This window comes from Nycticebus coucang, chromosome 18 (assembly GCF_027406575.1).
Source record: "Nycticebus coucang isolate mNycCou1 chromosome 18, mNycCou1.pri, whole genome shotgun sequence".
Lineage (NCBI taxonomy): Eukaryota > Metazoa > Chordata > Mammalia > Primates > Lorisidae > Nycticebus > Nycticebus coucang.
In genome coordinates, this window is record NC_069797.1 from 1,204,304 (window position 1) to 1,226,250 (window position 21,947).

Consider the following 21,947-nt stretch of genomic DNA (forward strand, 5'->3'; position numbering starts at 1 on the left):
TGCTTGTGGGCCATATGCATGTGGCTGTGCTAGGCTCTGAGGGCCACATGCATGTATGTGACTGTGCCTGGGGATGTGAGCTATGCAAATATACTTAGATGTGCTTAGGGTTGTGGGCTATGTGTATGTACATGGATCTACCAGGGTCTGTGTGCCCTGTACATATAATGGACTGTGCAAGGAATTGTAGGCCATTTACAAGTACATGGCTGTGCCAATACTTGATTGTTATAAACACAAATGTGAGTCTGCCAGGTTCTGTGGGTCAGGTACATGTAAATGGCAGTGCCAGGCTTTGTACAGTGCCATGTACATGTATATGCTTATGCTGGGTTTTGTGAGTCATGTGTATATACACATGACAGTGACAGCCTAGTGGGCCACATGCATGGACATGTGCCTCCTTTGAGGACCATGCGCATGTAAAAGTGGGAGCCAGGCTCTGTCTGTTCTGTTGATCTACAAGATCATATACATGTACTGGATGTGCCTTGCACATGTTCAGGCCTAAGTCAGGCCATGTGGGTCTTGTACATGTACTTGAGTGTGCCAGGGTCTGTGGCCCATCTACATGCACTTGTATGTGCCAGTTCCTGGACACCATGTTCACATACAAGTCTTGAACATGTCTTGTGGACCATGTTCATGTGTATGACAGTGCCATACTCCTTGTTATTTATGTAAACATGCCTATGCCAGGGCTGGTGGCCATGTACATGTACGTGAACTTGCCAGGCTCTGTGAGCCATGTACATGTATGTGCCTGTGTCAGGCTCTAAGGGTCACATACCCATAGAGTACATAGCCATGACATCTGGGTCATGTGTATGTACATGAATGCGTTAGGACTATGGGCCATGTAAATGTACATGAGTCAGATGTGTGGGCCATATACATACACATTTCTCCTTCCAGCCTTGCGACCTATGAACGTGTATAAGTTTATACCAGTCTCTGTGGGCCATTCTCATATGCATGATTATATCAGGCTTTATGTGCTCTCTACATGTACATGAGTGTGCCAGGCTCTGTGGGTAGTGTCCATGTTGATGATCATTATAAGTTCCCCTTGCCCTTGTATATATACATGGCTCTTCTAGGCCATATGTGCATTGAACATGTACCTGGGTTTGTAGGCCATGTTGTGCCAGTCTCTGTGGGCCACCTCTATGCCAAGCTCTTTGAACCATGTACACAAAAATGACTGTGCCAGGCTCTGTGGGCAGTGTTCATGTACGTGACTGCACCAAAATCTGCTGCCCATGTTCATGTTAATGGCTGTGTACGTACATGTCTGTGCCAGGCTATACAAGACGTGTATGTATAGGAGTGTAGCACACCCTGTGGCCATTTACATGTACATATTTCTTCCAATATCTGGGGATTTGTATATGCAGATGACTGTGTCAGACTCTGCAGGTAACATATACTTATATGCCTGTGCCACGGCATTGATGCCAAGTATCTATACATGAGTGTAACAGGCCCTATGTACCATGTATGTTTACATAGAACATTGCAGACCTTTTATGCCAAAAACACAAACAAGACTGTTCCACATTCTGTGGGTCAGGGCCATAGCCATGTGTAGGTATGTATATGAGCTAGGCTTGGTGGCTTATTTGTACATACATGACATTCCCAGCTCAGCTGACCATGTGCAGGTACATGTGCTGCTCTGAGGGACATGCACATGTATTAATTTGAGCCTGGCTCTGTGGGCCCTGCTGATCGATATGCCTGATCCAATCATTGTTGACCCAGTTCATGTTGTACCTGGACGTCTAGACATTGTCGACCACGTCCATGTACATGACTGTGCAAATATTTGTGGGCCATATCTATGTAAATGTTAGTGCTAGGCTTGTTGGAGGCATGCATAGATACATGACTATGACCTTGTCAAGCCTTGTGGCCAGGTCCATGCACATTTCTGTGCCTGGCCTTTTGGCCCTGTTTATGTACACGAGTTTGTGAGTCATGTACCTATACCTTAGAGAGCCATGTCTTGCTGTCCATGTACATGAGCATGATTATGCTGGGCTCTATGTTTCATGTGTATTTACATGACTTTGTCAGGAGTTATGGTCTATTTACACGTACCTGATGACTATGCAGTCTCTATGGGCCATGTGCATTGGCACAGCCACGTACACAGACCTTCCTTCCCACAGGAGAGCCTGGAGTTCAAGGGGAGTTATAGTGGAGGACAGAGATTAGCATCCCTTATCTGTGTCACCCATAAATTCAGGGCCCAGAGCATTCTCATGTGGTGTAGAAAATTTCCTGAAGTACAATCTTCCTGTAGACATTTAAAATTCCTTTTTTATTAAGTCATCTAAGGTGAGGTGGTTTGTTTGAAAACACAGGTGCTATTCCATGGCTGCTCTGTGAAGGGGACCAGGATGACCTATGGAGAAGTATGACACAGATAGTGGCTGCGGTCAAAGGGCCAATGATGTCTAAGTCACCAAGGGGGACAGGCAGAGTGCCTGGATTCTTCCTAAGACATAGAAATTGCAAGAATATTGACACAACAAGATTTTTCCCAAACTCTACACATGGGATCAGTGCAATAACTAGGGTAGAGGATGATTATGGGTAGATAGAAGACAGAATTTTGTGGAATCCCACAAGCATGAGACAACTGATGACATTAACAAAATGAGCATGTTCTGATCACTTAATGTGTGCCAGATGTGTTTTACTACATCACCAGACTATCATGGTACATGGAAAATTGATCAACAAGGCCAATTGTATTCTCATGCCCAGACAACATGCCTAAATCAAGTGACAACATGTGCACAGATGTTACAGAGTAGCAGAATGGCCAGCAATGGGGTCAGAAATTACTGAGGGTGGTCCCAGCTGAGATTCACTGAACAGGGATCTCGAGGGGAGGGTTAGGGGTCTGCATCTAATGAGCACTGCAGGGGGGATTTTGTACTCCTGTTTGAGAACCACTGCCTCATGCAAACTGCATCACCTATCCCTGAAACATGGGCTCAAGGTGGTGAGTTCCCTGCATCTGACTTGTAAGGCATGCTGAGAATCTTAAGTGCACTCCAAACACTTGGCCTGCCCTGGCTGAGCTCTCTGCTAGCCCCAGTGACCAGGACCAGCATGTGGCCCCATGGTACAGTTTCAGACCTCTCTGGGCTCCCTTTAATATGGCTAGTCTGAGCCTTTGCCCCCCTGGATGCTCACTTCTGAGGACACCTTGCTGGAATAGTGTTGTGTACTGCCCAGGATCGATGATGATGAAGCCAATGTCAGGTCAACTGCGGGAGCCACTCTGCACAGGTGAGGCAGAGAGAGCACCTGTCAGTGACCAGCCCGTGGTTTTTCACACCCGGTTTGTTTTTTTTTTTTTTTTTCAAGAGTGAGAGGAACACAACATACATGGTGGATCAATATTGTAGGGTCAGCAGTGTCATTGTTGATGAAAACAAGCTCTTTCAGAAACATTCCATTGCTGGGTGATTGTGACTTCCATAGATCACGTCTCTCTGGTGCTGTCTGTAAATGTCCCCAGGGCCTGAAAATATGCCTGGCAGCCTGCCTTCCTGGGCTGAGGAAAAGGCTCACTGAGAGGGCAGAAAACACATGTAGATTTACATTTTGTGTTGACAAGACATATGATGAGATGAAGAAGCAGTCACCTATGACACCCTAAGTCACCCTGTGTATACTTCCTGTACCTTGACACTGCCTGTTAAGAGAGCGCTGTGCCAGACTGTTGAAGATGCTTCCATAGATTCCGATGTCCCTTCTGCATTTTGCTTTTGTCTCAATGTTTCATTCTGTGTTTCATTTTCGGTTTTTCTCTGGCTGCTGCTTCTGCCACCAAAACCTTTGGCTGCTCCCGGGGTCCATGCTTGCCCCACTGGGGGCCTAGGATAGGCAAGTGGATGGCTGGTGGAGACAGACTCACTCCTGCACTTTTGACTTAAACTTCCCTCTATCTCCCTCTTCCCCTGCTGCACCAACTGAGGTGCCTTTCAGTGGGTGAACATGACAGTTGGGTGAAGCCACAGATGGTAACTTCCTGATGCCTGTGGGATGCAAACTTTGGGTACATTAAGCAAATTTGCTTAGATGGGGGTGAAGGGGCCTGAAAAAATTCTCCATTTTTATCTTTGGGATTTGATGGAAGTGGCTCCCTGCTAGATATCCCTGCATAGATGGCACACTTTGCAGACCGACTACAGGTTAGGCTTAGACTCTGTCCTGGGTCTGCCCCCAGCTGCTGCACCTGTAGCCAGGGCCAATGGCTGGGAGGTGCCAAGGCTGCAGGGAAGACAGGACCATGCTAGAAAGAATCCATCAGGATGCTGTGTCCCCATGACAAGAGAATCCAGCTGTGGTCCTGACACTGGAGATTTGTGTGGGCACAGGTAGGATGCAAAGGAAGAAAAACCCAGACATTTGGAGAACTGTAGGTTTCTAGGCCCATCTGAGCCTGTGAGGATGGATGCCTGGGGAAAATTTGAGTTTCTGCCAGGCAGTGAGTGGGCTATGTGGAGCTAACTGTCTTCCACAGGCAAGCAGAATGCTCCTTCTCAGCACGGATGTATAAAAAATTATACATATAAAATAAAAAAGAGAAAATAAACCACTTGAAAGGTCCTGTCAGGTGCATTTGTAGCCCCTAAGTGGGATAAGTGTATTCACATGTATCTGTGAGATATAACTCTTTCCTGAAAAACTGTCACATGCGAGGTGAAAACAGTAAAAAGGAACACTGAAAAAAGAAAACAATAAAAAAGAATGAAAAGAAAGAAAGATAGCAAAAAAAGTGGAAAAGAAAAGCAAAAAAAGAAAAGGATTACAGAAAGGCAGGAAGGCAGGTGTTGTGTCAGGTGCCTGCAGTCCCAGACCCTGGAGAGAATAACGCAGAAGGGCTTGAGCTCCAAAGTTTGAGCTAGAACACTATAGCACTGTAGGCATGGCAAGAGAGTGAGAGTATGTCCCTAAAGAAGAGCACGAAACTATAAAAATACTACAGGAGAGTGCAGGGAAAACCCTTGAAGAAATCAGTCTGGGTGAGTATTTTATGAGGAGGACCCCACCGGAAAATTGAAGCAGCTTCAAAAATACACTACTGGAACCTGATCAAAGTAAAAAGCTTCTACACAGCCAAGAACACAGTAAGTAAAGCAAGCAAACAGCCCTCAGAATGGGAGAAGATATTTTCAGGTTATGTCTCTGACAAAGGTTTAATAACCAGAATTCACAGAGAACTCAAACGTATAAGCAAGAAAAGAACAAGTAATCTCACTGCAAGCTGGGCAAGAGACTTGAAGAGAAACTTCTCTGAAGAAGACAGGCACACGGCTTACAGAAATATGAAAAAATGCTCATTATCTTTAATCATCAGAGAAATGCAAATCAAAAGTACTTTGAGATATCATCTAACTCCAGTAAGATTAGCCTATATCACAAAATCCCAAGACCAGAGATGTTAGCGTGGATGTGAAGAAAAGGGAACACTTCTACACTGCTGGTGGAATGCAAATTAATACATTCCTTCTGGAAAGATGTTTGGATAACACTTAGAGATATAAAAATAGATCTGCCATTCAATCCTATAATTCCTTTACTAGGTATATACCCAGAAGACCAAAAATCACATTGTAACAAAGATATTTGTACCAGAATGTTTATTGCAGCCCAATTCATAATTGCTAAGTCATGGAAAAAGCCCAAGTGCCCATCGATCCACGAATGTATTAATAAATTGTGGTATATGTACACCATGGAATATTATGCAGCCTTAAAGAAAGATGGAGACTTTACCTCTTTCATGTTTACATGGATGGAGCTGGAACATATTCTTCTTAGTAAAGTATCTCAAGAATGGAAGAAAAAGTATCCAATGTACTCGGCCCTACTATGAAACTAATTTATGGCTTTCACATGAAAGCTATAACCCAGTTATAAGTTAAGAATGGGGGAAGGGGGAAAGAGAGGGGAGGGAGTGGGGAGGTGGGCGGAGGGAGGGGGATTGGTGGGATTACACCTGCGGTGCATCTTACAAGGGTATATGTGAAACTTAGTAAATGTAGAATGTAAATGTCTTAACACAATAACTAAGAAAATGCCAGGAAGGCTATGTTGACCAATGTGATGAAAATGTGTCAAACGTTCTATAAAACCAGTGTACGGTGCCCCATGACCACATTGATGTACGCAGCTATGATTTAATAATAAAAAAAAAAGGTGGTGGGAGTGTTCAGGGATTATTGCTATGGTGGATGCTGGGCTGGTTGGGGGAAGGTCTTAGGAGTGCGGTAGATGCTGCCTAAAAATTTGTCATGTGGGGCAAGTTCATACGTTGAGGAACCATACTCTGACCTCAATGTTGTGGTTTTATTACTGGAAAGTCACCTTGGGGAAGTGCTTCCTTCCCCAGGTATTTCTATAGGCTGCCTAAATTGATGGCATTTGCACAGCATAAGGCTCACACAAATGTCAGTGGCAGGAATGTCACCCTGGCAGCTCCTCACCTCCCAGAGCAAAATAAAGTTGAGAGTAAGGAAGAGATGCCTAGAGTGAGTGAGAAAGGAAGAAAAAAAAATGAAGAAGGGAAAGAATGCCCTTGCTGGTGGAAAAGAGATGTTTATGCCTCAGTCCCTTCCTTTCACCCTGCCCTTTGTGTGTACAGTCCACCCATCAGAATGGAGGTACTGCCTTTGATTCTCATGGGCGAGGTGGAGATAGATAACTCCTAAAATACATGCAGCTCATGGCCCGGAAGTGAGTCCTGGGCTATGCATCAGGGTGACAGATATTGGGGACTCACCAAGGGCCTTTACAAATGCTCTTTTTGGAGAAGAATTTGCAAAAATCTACCCTTGAAAAAGGGTCCTGGAGTAGAAACAACTCCACTTATACAGACTGGGACTCAAAAATAGAGTGAGTTTCCTAGCAGGCACTTCAGGTAGTTTTTCTGGAAAAATCTCTGAATGCAGGATGTGAAAACAAAAACAAAAAACAGATGTACACTAAGCCCCCTTACTCTACTATACTTGTGTTTTCTTGTCCAGAGTTATGCCATTGACTCGGCAGCATCTGAAGATTAAGGTTGCTAAAAGAATGCAGGGTTTGGGGAGGTCCTGGGAAGGACAAAAGGGGGGGTGGGGTCCAGTAGAGGTGGAGGTTCAGGAGAGGACCTGGACATCCATGTGGACAGACCAGCCACTAACCTTGCCTCTCAATACTTTATCTTCCCATCTTAGGGTCCTTTACCTCCATTCCAGTTCATTCACTGCCACACCCAGAACTTAACATCAGGAACCCCCCCTGACATCTGTAATAATGCAGCTTGACATTCCACTCTTTGACTGCATCCCCCTAGTCTTCCAATATGTACTATCAACAGCATTTTCTTTAACTCCAGGTCATTCATTTTTCTATGCTCATCTATTCACCACATTCTTGCCTCCATTCCCTCCCTCATCAAGGCAGACTTTAGGGTCTACAAGGCAACCAATATTTAAAAAGTTCCACTTCATGTAGGCCTCATTCAGTCCCCTTTCATCCTTCCTATTTGGCAAAATCTCATCCCTCTGCCTTTTTCAGAAATGAATCCCAATACGTAACTGATCACTATTGGATTAAACCTCACAAGTCTGCTGTCAATGTGATAACATTCGTCGTCAATCCCAGAACTATGTGGAAATCATTCGTTCATCCTCCAAATAATTAGCAGGTGCTTACTAAACAAATTGAGGATTAGTCTAATCTCCCATGCTACTCAAATCTATTTCAAACCTTCTCCACTTTGCTCAGACTTAGGCCACCTCCACTTGCTTAGTAGACGTACTGGACTCGTCATTCATAGAGGAACTATAAGGTGTTAGATGGGAATTTTTCATCAAAAGAAATCTTCAAAAAATGGTATCCATCTCTCCATTTCTTCTTTCTTCCTGTTATACAGAACAAATTTTCCTTCTTGGGTTTCTATCCTCAAAGAAATAACACTTCCTGAAAATGGCTTTATGAGTGATAGCTAACACCTAGTCTTTTTTTTTTTTAATTTTCTTGGGACAGGGTCTCACTCTGTCACCTGGGATAGAGTGCAATGGCATCATCATAGCTCACTGCAGCCTCAAACTCCTGGGTTCAAATAATCCTCCTGCCTCAGTCTCCTGAGTAGCTGGGACTACAGGTGTGCACCACCACACCAGGCCATCAAACCTAGTCTTGATGCACTGATCCACACTTGCCAGCTGTCCTTACGGCCCCCTCATCTCTGCTCATGAGGCACTTCACATCTTTTTATTTTTTAAGTGTTTATTATGAAAAATTTTCAGATATAACCGTATAATTACCCATGTATTCACCACCCAACTTTCACAATTACCATGCATGACGGACCCCCATCTTTACATTATGATTAAAGTGTAAAAGTCCATCTATACATCTTGCTATCTATCTCTTAGAAGACGTGCCATGTGCCCTATGTCAGTACTCTCATATTCCCTTGATGTTTAACACATGAAGATCACACTTATCTACAACACAGTGAATGAACCACACTGAGCTGTGCTGGCTTTGGCAATCAGTTCTGCTCCGCCTTGTAGTCAACCCTGAGGAACAATTTGAACTCCTTCACCCATTTCATACAAGCCATAATCTTATAGAACAGATTCAGTGCATAATAATGCATTCCCTAAATCACACAGTAAGTATAACATGAAAAAATACTGAAGTATAAAACATTACGAGTTGATAAAAACTTACGATTGCTATATGAATGTTTTCAAATATTTAGAAGAAAACATTTTTTTCTGTCACGCATTTTAAAAGTTACTTGTTTCCAATTAAATAGAGTAGATCATATATACTTGTTTATCTCCTCTCTTTTCCAAATACAATTAAATAATTAATTGTAGGAAAATACAAATCAAAACCACTATGAAATGCCATTTAACACCCACTAGGATGAGTAGAATCAAAAACTCAAATAAGTGTTTCTGAGAATGTGAAGAAATTGGAAGCCTCATACACTGTTGGGGGAATGTAAAATGGTGTGGCTGTTTTGGAAAACAGTCTGGCAGTTTCTCAAATGTTAAGCAAGATTAACCGAAAACCCAGCAATTCCTCTCCTAGGTATACACCCAAGAGAAATGAAGACATTTGTCCACACAGAAACTTGCACACCTGTTTTTACAGCGGCATTATTCATAACAGTCAAAAAGTGAAAGGCTATGTTAACCACTGTGATAAAAATGTGTCAAATGGTTTATGAAGTGAATGTATGATGCCCCATAATCATATCATTGTATACAGTTATGATTTAATAAAAAAAAAAATAAATAAAATAAATAAAAATAAAAATAAAAATAAAAAGTGGGGCCAGGCATGGTGGTTCATTCTGTAATCCTAGCCCTATGGGAGGCCGTGGTGGGTGGATTGCCAGAGCTCAGAAGTTCGAGACAAGTCTAACCAGGAGTGAGCCAGAGTGAGACCCCCATCTCTACCAAAAACAGGCAAGCGTTGTGGTGGGTGTCTGTAGTCCCAACTACTTGGGACGCTAAGGGCAAGAGAATCGCTAAAATAAGAAAAGAAAAAAAAAAGAAAAAGAAAACTTCAAACTAAGATGAGTGAAAGCCAGTTGAAAGCAAAATTTAAACAAAAAATCAGTCAAAAGGCAGAAACAACCCAAATGTCCACCAACTTATGAATGGATAAATAAAAAAAATGTGATACATCCTTGCAATGGAATATTGCTCAGTCATAAAAAGTACTAAATACAATGCTACGACATGAATGAATGAACCCTGAAAACATTATGATACGTGAAAGAAGCCAGACCATATATGATTCCATTCTTATGAAATATTCAGAATAAGGAAATCTATATAATGACAAAAAGTAGATTAATGGTTGCTAAGGGGTGTGGGGAATGAGGGCTGGAAGGGGTGATAGCTAATGAGTATGGCGTTTCCTTTTGAAGTCATGAAATGTTATAAAATTGACTTTGGTGCTGGATGTATAACCCTGTGACATGCTGAAAATCACTTAGTTATATACAAAGTGTATGGTATGTGAACTATGAATAAAACTGTTTAAAAAGTAAAAAATTTAAAAATAGTAAGTGCTGGGTGGCACCTGTAGCTCAGTGGGTAGGGTGCTGGCCCCATACACTGAGGAGGATGGTCGTTTCAAACCCAGCTCTGGCCAAACTGCAAAAAAAAAAAAAAATAGCTGGGTGTTGTGGTGGGTGCCTGTGGCCCCAGCTACTCGGGAGGCTGAGGCAAGAGAATTGCCTAAGCCCAAGAGCTGGAGTTTGCCGCGAGCTGTGACTCCACAGCTCACCTTGTGAGGGCGACAAGGTGAGACTCTGTCTCTTAAAAAAAATGTATATATATAGTAAGTGCTTAAGAAAGACAAGAACAGGAGAGGATACAGTAGAAGAGGTAAACACATTTTTGGAAGATGAAAATCCAGATAACTGACTTAGCAGAAAAACCTCTGCAAACCAGGGTTTTTTTCAAACCACAAAACTCCAGAAGACAAATGACATGCTGGCACTAAATAAGAACTAGAGGTTACTTGCTATAAATATGGTTCTTTAAAACTTCGGTCCATTTTTGTTTTATATTATGTATTAAAAAAAAAACAATTTGGGAGTATTCTTCTCCAATATTTTGTAAAACTCTGTTGAAATGTCAGCATGCTTCAAATGTGGAAAGAGAATCCTAGGTTCTTGACAGGGACAGAACCTGAGACCACTGTGTTAAAATTGGCATCATCAGGGTGGTGCCTGTGGCTCAGTGAGTAGGGCACCAGCCCCATATACCGAGAGTGGCAGTTTCGAACCTGACCCCAGCCAAATGGTAAGAACAACGAAAATAGCCGCTGTGTGGTGGACACCTGTAGTGCCAGCTACTTGGGAGGCTGAGGCAAGAGAATCACCTAAGCCCAAGAGCTGCAGTTTGCTGTGAGCTGTGATGCCACAGCACTCTACTGACAGTGACAAAGTGAAACTCTGTCCCTAAAAAAAAAAAAAAAAAACATTGCCATCATCACACACAACTGGGGTCTGGGTGTGGCGTGGCAACTGTGGGAATCAAAACTAAAAGTCTCAAGACAATATAGTCAATGGTCTGTTTTTAAAATGTATTAATTGGAAAGTAATTGAACTCATAGAAAAGTTGTATGGATGGCAACAACAGTATACTCTTTATAGATTTAACTATCATTAAAGTTTCGACTCATTTGTGATCTGTTTCTCTCCCTCCCTCCTTCCCTATCGTTTCCCTCTCTCTTTTTTACTCTCTCTCTCTCCACACACACACACGGAAATACACATATGTTCCTGAATATTTGTAAATAATTTCTCATACATCATGCAATTTCTCCTTGAATATTTCATGGTGTATTTCTTAATAAAAAAATCCTCTTACATTCTCAATCATCCCCTGTAAACTTATCAACGTAAATTAGCAGTGCCATTTAGCACTGGTATGGAACTTTTAACTAATCTCTTAGACATATTCCATTGTTGTCAATTTATCCACAAATATCCTTTGTTCATATCCATTACAGGATCCAGTTTGGAATTAGATATTGCATTTGGTTGTTATTTGTCTTTAGTTTCCTTTAATCTGGAGCAGTTTCTAAAACTTACTTTTTTTTCCCCGAGCATGGCCATTTTTAAAGAACACAGTAGAACCTCTGTAAGTTGACCACCCAACGGACTGTAACAAATGGGTCAACATACAGAGGAGGTCAACATAAGAACTAGGCTTACTGTACTGATACCTACACGTGGGGTGCATGTCTCGTCTGTGCAAATTAGGTCAATTGAAGCAGGTGGGCAATGAAAAGAGGTGGTCAACTCCGGAGGTTCTACTGTGTGTTCAGTGAGCCATTTTTATAACCTCTTCTTACTTGGAAATATGTTGGTGGAGCTTATCTTACTTTAAAGGATGTTTTCACAGTTGTGAGTCCTAGTAACCTTAGAAGTTGTCAGGACCAGGCTTGTTACAAACAAACATACACCACAAGAAAAAACAACAGTATCAGAGATGCAAGGCTATATGGAGAGATTTTTCTGAACATAGAGACCTCTTAGAGTCTAGGGAGGGTAGATGCAAGGAGGCAGATGTGAAGTCTCCCTCTTTTTTAGGTAGAAATAATAGGGAAGGTGTGGATGCAGAAGTCAGGCTGAGAAAGGAGCTGGCATCACCACTAAACCCTCACCATGTGCAGGGGAAGAACAGGATCAGGTGTCTGTGGCCAAAATAGATTCATCGGACTCAGTGGGAGGTGAGGAAATGACACAGGGCTTCATCTCAGCAGTTTATAATCTATCTTTCTTTCTTTTTTTTTCTTAATCAGGCCCAGGTGAGGTTCAAACTCACAGCCTCCCATTTGCAGGGCGGTCACTGTACTGAGCTACAGCACCCTGCTAGCAGTTTATGATCTAAAGAAGGAAAATTTAAGTGTTACAACTATTCAAAGACAGGGTAACCTGGGGGAAGAAAACAAATACACATACATCATCTAGAAAAGTGACATTGTTTTAAAAAGTATAGTGGAGCCGGCTCGGAACCTGTGGCTCGAGCAGCTAAGGCGCCAGACAAATACACCTGAGCTGGCGGGTTCAAAACCAGCCTGGGCCCACCAAACAACAATGATGGCTGCAACCAAAAAGTATAGTGGAGCCAATAGAAATTGTGGTGTAAATTTAGAAAATAGATGGGGGAAAAAATTGTTAAACCTTGCATGGAGGAAGTAACCATAAGTGTGATTCAAATCCAAAGGCATTGCTAAATGGAACTTCAGTTGTGCTCATTAGAGGTCACATGATGCTAAAAAGAATTCTGCTCCTGAAATCAGGATGTGTTTGGTCATGAGGGTTGAAGTTTATCACAATTGCTCTGTAAAACAGAAGGAGAGTTTTTAAATATCGGGAAGGGGAAAGAGGGATTGGTAGAGAGAAGAAAGAGAGAGCAGCAGTGTGGAACACTGTATGGGTGGAAGGGTCTATATCTGAGAGCCCCAAGAGGCCGAATAGCCTAAAGGAGATTGGGAGAGAAAAAAAGTTTTCAAGTGCTTGCCAAGGGCATGCTCTTACTATTCTTTGCCTCATTAAGCTTCTAAATGATGATGAGTTCCATGCAGGAAGCTGATAATGACCCTTCTCAGTCTTAACCTAGAATCCTCTATAAGAGCCTTCTTATACGTCTTGCAATTAAAATACCATAAAAGGTACAAAAAGTTTATGCTAAAACTTTCAAGCCTTTTCAAAGTGAGAAAATCCTTAATGTACAGACCTTGGCTCAAGCCATCTTTTCACCTGCTCCCTAACCACTCTAAACTATTTACAGCTATAGGGTGGGGTAAATTACTCCAGCACAGTAAAGCCAGAAATTCCCCTTTCTGCCTCCAGAAGTTTTAGAATTGGAAGCATGGGGGTGTTTAGGCCCTGAGATCAGTGGGAGGGAGAAACCTTCCTCTTGGATCTCGTGGTGAGGAATAACTGTTACTGCTCCTAAGGGCCAGCCTTCTTTCCCTCAAGAAGTATGGAGAATGTGCCATTTTCCCCACCTTCCCCTAATGAAAATGGAAGTTCCCCTTTCCCTTTTCTCTATCCTTTTTGAAGCCGTATACAGGACAGACTAGGTAGCTCTGAAAGGATCCAGGGATAAAAATACTTTCCTGAAAACAGTAGTTTCCTTTTATTTTTTAAAAAGTTACATATTCCACAGTTTCTGGCAGTTGAACTTTATTGAGTGGAACATGTATGGATGGGTTTTTCTCCTGTAGATAGGGGCAAGGTCTAGGAAATGGGTGGGTCTTATTGCAAAATCTATTATGCATAGTGAGGTACTGTGTCTGGAAAGCACAATTTGAGCTTGACTATAAGGCCGTGTTGATTGTGAGGGCATTTAGAAGAAAAGGAAAGACCCTGTCCCTGGGGAATTTCTTTAAGATGCTTGGCTTGATGCTATCATTGTAAGAGCAATAGACCACCTGGCAATCACTTGCAGCAAGCAATTGGTCATCAGGTAGCAGCTACCAAGGATTTGGGGAAAAAAAGAAGACAGTAAGAAAAATGTAACGGGAAAGGAAGTGGGTAAGAAAAAAAAATGAAGAGGGAAAATAATGACTCCATCATCCCTACTCATGACCCCATCCTGGTCATCTTACACCTGCCATTCCTGTACTTAGCCCTTACCTCCTGGCAGCTACTAGTAAGGGCTGTGGAGACAACAGTGAGACTGTTTCAGTATAAGAGTACAAGGGATGGTCTCTGATCACAAAGATAGTATCTGCAGGGATATCATAAGACACACTATCATCTTCCTTGGGAGAGGTGATTTTTGTCCCTAGCCATGCTACATCTTACACTAAGATTACAGTGATTTAGGGGTATATTAGTCATCTATCGTAATGGATACCTCAAAATTTAGTGGCTTAAAAAATGTCTATTTATTATCTCACAGTTTTTGTGGGTCAGGAATCCAGGTGAGGCCTAGCTGGGTTTTCTGCATCAGGGTCTTTCACAAGACTGCAAGCAGGTTGTCAGCTGGGGCTGAGGTCTCTTCTGAAGTCTCAAGTGGGAAAGATACACTTCTATGCTCACTTACGTAGCTGTTGATGCCATCAGTTCTTCAATGCTTGTTGAACTGAAGCCATCAGTTCCTTGCTGGATGTTGGCTGGAATTGTCTAGAGATGTCCCTCAGTTCCTCATCATGTGCGCCTTCCTAGTGTGGCAGCTTTCTTCATCAAAGCCAGGAAAGGAGAGAGTCTGTAAGCAAGATAGAAGTTACTATCTTTTGTAAACTCAAAATGGAAATATATCCTGTCGTCTTTTCCTTAGTCTCCTGGTTGGAAGCAAATCACTAAGTCCCACCTACATTTAAGGGGAGGGTGATACACAAGTGTGTAAATACCAAGAGGCAGTGTCATTGGAGGTTTCTTACAAGCCATCCTAACACAAGGGTCTCTTCTTGGGACACCCCACTCAGTTCATCAAAGGCAAAGTGGCCAAAGGTGACAAATGGATCCTCCTCATCATCCATATCCATTGTTAAGGTCAAACCTGTTTAATGGCTCAGTGGAGTGATGACTAGTAAGACAAATATCAGAGTGGCTGGGTGCGATGGGTCACATCTTCAATCCTAGCCCTTGGGAGGCCAAGGCAGGTGGATTGCCTGAGCTCATGGGTTCAAGACCAGCCTGAGCCAGAGTGAGACCCAATCTCTAAAAATAGCTGTGTATTGTACCAGGCACCTGTAGTCCCAGCTACTCAGGAGGTTGAGGCAAGAGACTTGAGCCCTAGACTTTGAGGTTGCTGTGAGCTATGATGCCATAGCACTCTACCGAAGGTGACAAAGTGAGATTCTGTCATAAATAAATAATTAAATAAATATCAGCTTCGTACCTGTAGCTCAAGTGGCTAGGGTACCAGCCACATACACAGGAGCTGGCAGGTTCGAATCCAGCCTGGGCTTGTCAAACAACAATGACTACAACCAAGAAATAGCCAGGTGCTGTGGCAAGCACCTGTAGTCCCAGCTACCTGGGAGGCTGAGGCAAGAGGATTGCTTAAGTCCAAGAGTTTGAGGTTGCTGTGAGCTGGCGACAGCTTGAGACCCTGTTTCAAAAAAATACATATATATCAGAAGTTGGAGATTGAAGTATCCAAAGAAAAGGAGACAGCTGGTGTGAAGGTAAAGATAGTGTGGGTTCACCATGCATGGTAAAGTGAAAGGATCTCTGAGAATCCCCTGACATAATATTGCCAATGTTCATTCCAAACTTAGAGAGGAGGAGAAGCTAGTTGCACTATCTTGCCTCCACTATAGTCTCCACTCTGACATAGCTCCCAGACCTTAGGACAAAAGAAGCAACCTTTCACTCCTAGGAGGACAGCCAGGCTTATAGAGGAAGCATATTCAATAGGCTACAAGATTTAATTTCTAGTTTTATAAACATGTTTATTAATATATTTAAAGCATATTTACAGGCTACAAGATTTAATTTCTAGTTTTATTAATATATTTAATTAATATAATTAAAGGCATACACAGCCTTTCAAATTTGATTCTCATAGCTTGAACATCATAGATTTAGACACCCAGTTGGTAGAAAAAGCAAGACTAGGGAACTCAGAGCATTTAACTCTCCCTCTGCCATGTTTTCCATATAGCCATTGCCTGAAGACTTCTAACGAAGGGAAATGTGATGCCTTAAAGAGGCGGAGTTGGCCTGAGGTCACAGAACACGACATACCTGGTGCCCAGATACTTGCTTCCTTCCACTCAGAGAAACACTGGATAAGGCAGTGAGACAGAATTTGCACTCACAGCGCATCCAGGTGTGACCCACCCAAAATAGGGTGGCACCAACAGTAATCCCACTTAATTATTATACAAGGTTACCAAGGCATCACTCTAAGAGAGGAGGTTGTGCTGACAATTACAAGGGAGGTCAATTTTCTTCTATGGAGATTCTTGCTCTTTATGTAATTTTCATTTGTGGTAGGATAATCTCCCAAGCTATTGATTGCTGCTTCTGCTTCCTGCCAATGGGGACTCCAAAAGGAATAAAAGTTAACTTGCCAGTTTAGTCTTCAAGGAAGTTCTGAGCTCTTGGGATCAGGGGTTATTAATGGCTTTTATGTTCCCTGACCCAAAATGGAAGCTTTGAGGCACTTGTTGTACAGTCCTATACAGACCCTCATGTGGGAGGGGGATTTAGCAGGTGCTCCTGGGAGGGAGGAGCTAGAGGCTGATGCAGGGAGAGTTGCTAACGGTAGCAGTCATTGGAGTCAAGGACTTGAGAATAAGGATGTAAGGAGGATGGGTCTGTGTGGAAGTCCTCAGGAGACAACAGGATTTCTTAAGGAACAAAATGATGTTTGCTGAGATGACTATCAAGACCCGTTATCTTGGGATCTGCAGCAAAACACAGCATTGCACAACCTTGGCATATCTGTTTGGCAGTTATTACCAAATTCAACAGGAAAAAGGTCAGTAATGACCAATATTAGTCCTACCTACCCTTTAAAATAGGTGCTTTGAGCCCACTACTTGCAAGAGGAAACCAAGAAGGGAGAGTCCTTTTCTATTGCAAGGTGGGATTTGGATGTAACTGGAAGCAAATACAACAGATTTTCAACAATAATAATAATCTCTTGGGTTTTCTTATTATTAATATTAAGTCATAGCTGTGTACATTAATGCGATTTGTTGACTCAGGTGCCTGAAAAGGTCAGGGAGCAAGACTGTCCTCAGGCAGTAGGGTTCACAATGCGGCTTAAGTGATGCCATCAGTTTTATTTTTCTATTCATTTCTTGGCTCTTACTCTGGGCTCCGTTCACTCTAAGACAGTGTGTCTGGCAAGCTCATAGCTACAGTCTCTAAGCTTGAGGAGAAGGAGGTGGGAGTGGGCCCTGGGAAGGGAGCTTGAGGTGGGAGAAATCAGCTGGAGGCTCCAACATCCAGGGACAGAGCAGCCACCAGCCTGGCCTCCCACTGCTTACCCCTTCTCACTTTAGATCCCTGTACCTTCATTTCAGTTCAGTTACTGTCACACTCCAGAACTTATCACCAGAAATACCCTGCCATCTGAAAAATACAGTCTGACATTTAACCCTTTATCTTTCTCATTTACACCCTCAGAACGCCAATTCTTCCTCCTATTCAGGAAGGACAAGCCACTTTAAACTTTCTCCCTGTCTATTCAATAACTTTTTGCCTTTATTTCCCCCCCCCCAAAGAAAATTCCACTAATCACAAACCTGTATAGCTCCACTCGGAACAGCCTACCTTAGTCTCCTTTCATCTTTCTTGCCTGCAAAAATCCAACTTTCTACCTTTTCTAGACCTGCCTTTTAAAAAGAGGCTGATTCCCTTTGGGAAAATGACACAATTAAGGGCTTTCATGCCGCTTAATTCATCATCTGTGACTTATGGCCAGTTCCAACACCTCCTAAAAACAATCCACTCATTCCTCCAGCGATGACTTGGCGCTAGGCAGTCTCCTCAGCACTGGGACACACTGAAAAGGAAAGAAAGCCCAGTCTATGCAGGGTACAGGACCGTCATCTTAGTTATGTCTCTCCCTGATCTACTCAAGTTATGTCTCTCCCCTATTTCACTCCCCTCAACTTCTCCATCCTCCTCATCCACAAAGGAATGAGAAGTCAACCTATAAAAACTTCTCATCATGAAACTTGTATCAGGTGGCACCTGTGGCTCAAAGGAGTAGGGCCTGGCCCCATATACTGGAGGTGGTGGGTTCAAACCCGGCCCCCCAAAAAACTGAAAAAAAAAAAACTTCTCCAATTTTAATATCAGGTGTACCCAGATCAAGTAGAATGATTTTGAAGTATTTCTTCTTTTTCTATTGTCTACAAGATTTGGCATGATCTGTTTTTCAAAATTATCTTTTACTTTTATTTATGAATATTAGTTGTCTATTTTTTGAGACTGAAAAAAAAAATAAGAAGTTAACTGATGACTCCATACTGAATCTCAGAATCAAAACATACCATAATAGACATATTCTTATTTGACAACGTGAATGTTGCTTTCTTTGCATTATTATTATTATTATTGCTTAATATTTCGATGTAGCAATTGTCTGATTCCTTTTCTGAATGTATTTATGTTCCTTCGTTCTTTAGAAGGTTTTTGTTTTTAGTCCTCATTTTAAACATTGTTATTGTTATTAAAATGAAGCCTTTTTAATTTTGTGAAGGCACAAAAAATGGAAACCTAATAAATACATGTATATGTAAAAAAAAAATTAAAAACCTGCTAAGTGGGGAACGCCTTGCTCCTGTCCCTCCCTCGCTGTTCGCTCCCCCTGCGCCGACTCCCCGCAGATGCCCCTTCTTCTCCCTCATGCGCCCTCCCGCCCTCGGTCGCGGACTCACAGCGCCTCCCCAGCGTGGCAGTATCGGCTTCACACTCTGCCTGGCACTCTCGGGCCCTGTGTCCCCGTCGCTGCTCGGCGCCCGGCACTTGGTAACCTGCACCTGGACGGGCGGAGCCGAGTCTGCAGGAGAAAAAAGGCCGGGCGATTCGGGCGGCACCGGCGGCGCGGCGGCTTTTGGGCTTTATAACGGCGGTGGTGGCAGCTGCAAGTCTCACTCATTTCCGGCGTCCGGCTCTGTCCCCTTGGCTTCCGGAAGACGAGTGGAGACAGACTTCATAGACGTGGTGCTGGCGAAAGCCGCGAGGGACCTCCCACTCCCCGCTTTTGTGTGTCACTTCCGGCGGTAGGCGGCGCCTGCGCCTCGCAGCCCCTCAGCCTCCCGCCGGGCGCGGCCCCGCCTCGCTGCCGCCTCGGACCGCGCGGGGTGCGCCCCCCACAGGCGCTGTGCGCGGGCGGTGACCAGAGTCATCAGAGCCACAGCGCCGACCACTGTAGGCAGACCCATTTGTCACGCCCTCGGAGATCAGGTCAGCAGAACAGGGACCCTCCAGCAGGGACGACCTAGGTCTAGAATAGCACAGGAACTCTGTGGTACCCTCTTCAGGGGCGCGGGGATCCACGCATTTGTTGAGGACCCTAGGACTTGTCCGAATCCCCTGTGAAACTGCACCCCTGTTTGTCTTAAGAAGTGGAAGGGAATCCTTTTCAGGGTTGTGTCCCTTTTTAGAAAGAAGTTTACTGAAGCCCCCAATTTAAGATGGTTCAACTTAAGTCAGCTAAAGAGTCTTTAGACCAATTTATAATCTGTACGCCCTGGCTTTGAGATGTCCCTTCTTTTGGGACCAAACCAATGTATGCCTTCCATGTATTGATTTATAACTTTACCTGCAATTCCTGTCTCCCTAAAATGTATAAAACCAAACTGTAACTCCACCAGAGTTGCTCAAGGCTTCTTGGGTGTGGCTTCAGGCTTCTTGAGTATGGCTCTAGGTCATCGTACTCAAATTTTGCTCAGAATAAATCTCTTTAAATTATTTTATGGATTATGGCTTCTTTTCCATCGACAATGTTATTATACACTTTCATAAATAACCTTTTTGTGATAACATTCTATTAACTTGGTAGAGCATCCTACTGTATGTTGACTTTTGAATAGGTCATGATTTTTAAAAAGTTAATATTTTGCTTATCTCATTTGCTCATAATTGTCCTTGCTTATAAGCTGTCCTATTACAAGCAGCCTAAAGCCTTTTCTCAGTTCATTTCTGGACAGTCTTTCACCTACTTCTTTTCTTTTTCTTCGGTTTCCTTTGATCAGTTACCAACTCATGTAGTTAGCTTTTCAGCACCAAATTAATTCTCTTAAGTTTCAAGCCAGTGAAACCACCTGTTTCCTGAACATCCTGCATGTAAAATCTTCCAAACTTACCGTTTTGAACATTGTCTTTCTCAGCTAGCTACCTGCTCTTCCTCTGATAGTCCCATTAGCAATTAGTAGCATTGTCACAACCAAGCTAGAGACAGGAGAGCTGGTCTGCACTCCTCTCTTCATTTTCTCCACAGCTACTTGGCTACCATGTGCATGAGATGGAAAAATATGCTGGGTGAAGAAATCCTGGAGTTCTCACAGTTCAGTACACTCGCTCCAAGGAGATGTAAGATCCTTCGGGTTATGAGCTGTGTTTTTGAGATTCATTTTTTTTCTTTTTAATTTGGGGTCTTTTTTATTTTTATACACATGACAAGATTTTACACCAAGAATAGTCAGTTAAATAGTACAAATTTACATTCAAGAAGAATGTTAAAAAAAATTCAACTAAAAAACCCACTTCTTCCTGTGACCCACAATCCCAACATTTTACAGTGCAGGGGAGGAAGGGACTGGGGGTAGCATCCAGAACAAGTCTCTCCCAAAAGAAATGACTTAAATTTCACATTCCCTCTTCACACAGGATCCAAATGGTTAAAGTATAATTTACAACTCATCTTTTTCAGCTGTAGATTCCTTTGCTGTTTCTTGTTCTTCTTCCTCGGTCCCTGCGTCCATGTCTTCTTCCTCGTCTTGCTCTGTGTCTTCTGTTGTTTCTTCAGGTTCTTCTTCGGGCTCTTCTTCCACCTTTGTGTCAGGGTCAATGTTTAAGCTGAGGCGAAGCATTCTTTCTATCCTATCTCCATATGCTTTAGTGTCCAGTAAAAGATACCCTGACCGAAGTGTCGCTGTTTCAAACAAAACGACAGCAAGATCCAAAACTGTTCTGTCATCTTCATCTTCCTTTATTGCATTAGTAGTGCACATTTCCATTCTAAGTCAGTATTAAGACATTTCCCTTATTAACTATACCATTCAAAAACAAAAACAAATATTTCATTGCACATCAAATTTTCTATTTACCATTTGCATTTATACATAGACCCTTGGTTTCTTATTCAGTTCAATAAATGCTACCAGCATTTAGTTTGGTGCCCAGAGTATCACAGATTTAGGTAGTTATTTTAATTAGACTTTTGTATTCTTTTGATATATTTCTATTGTTTCTTAGTTTCTAACACAAAAATATATTTCAGCTTATCGGATACTTTGTCCCTGTATCTGTTCAGGCATTTTTCTGAGTAGTCCTCATTCCTTTAATGGAGAATGGTATTTAGAAGTCAAGGTCAAGGTGCAACTTGTACTCATTATTATTAAGGTATAATGGCTTGTAAGGCCTTTCAGTGAACAGAGTTAAGGAACATGTGTGTACACACACACACGCATACATATTTATAGGTTTTGTATCTATATATGTTGAAAATCATGAGTTCCCACCCTTATCTCGAATTGCATGCTATACTACAAGGTTCATTTTTAGTATTTCAGGTGAGTAATTTATTTCTCCAACTATCAGAAATATGTATGTTTACATATTTAATTAATCCTCCTGTCTATAGGTATCTCTTACTGCCACCACTGTCCTTTTCAGGTGTGGATGTCCTCCTCTGCTCACTCCGGCTTAGACATCAATGTGCCTGGCAGCTGTGTTATGTAGACACGCT

The 21,947-nt window shown here is 42.6% G+C and overlaps 1 protein-coding gene and 1 long non-coding RNA gene across 2 annotated transcripts; both read right to left on the bottom strand.

Moving 5' to 3' along the window:
* Nucleotides 1-14,091: 14,091 nt before the first annotated feature.
* On the bottom strand, nucleotides 14,092-19,146 carry LOC128570793 (uncharacterized). Its single transcript, XR_008375637.1, has 3 exons — nucleotides 18,913-19,146; nucleotides 15,411-15,623; nucleotides 14,092-14,774 (listed from the first exon to the last, which is right to left on the bottom strand). It is a non-coding gene; the product is annotated as an uncharacterized LOC128570793 (long non-coding RNA).
* A 1,478-nt stretch (nucleotides 19,147-20,624) lies between these two features.
* Nucleotides 20,625-21,216, bottom strand: LOC128570205 (endoplasmin-like). The gene has a single exon (XM_053569152.1). It carries the CDS (start codon nucleotides 21,214-21,216, stop codon nucleotides 20,890-20,892), a length of 327 nt encoding a protein of 108 aa, XP_053425127.1. The 3' UTR covers nucleotides 20,625-20,889.
* Between the last annotated feature and the right edge of the window lie 731 nt (nucleotides 21,217-21,947).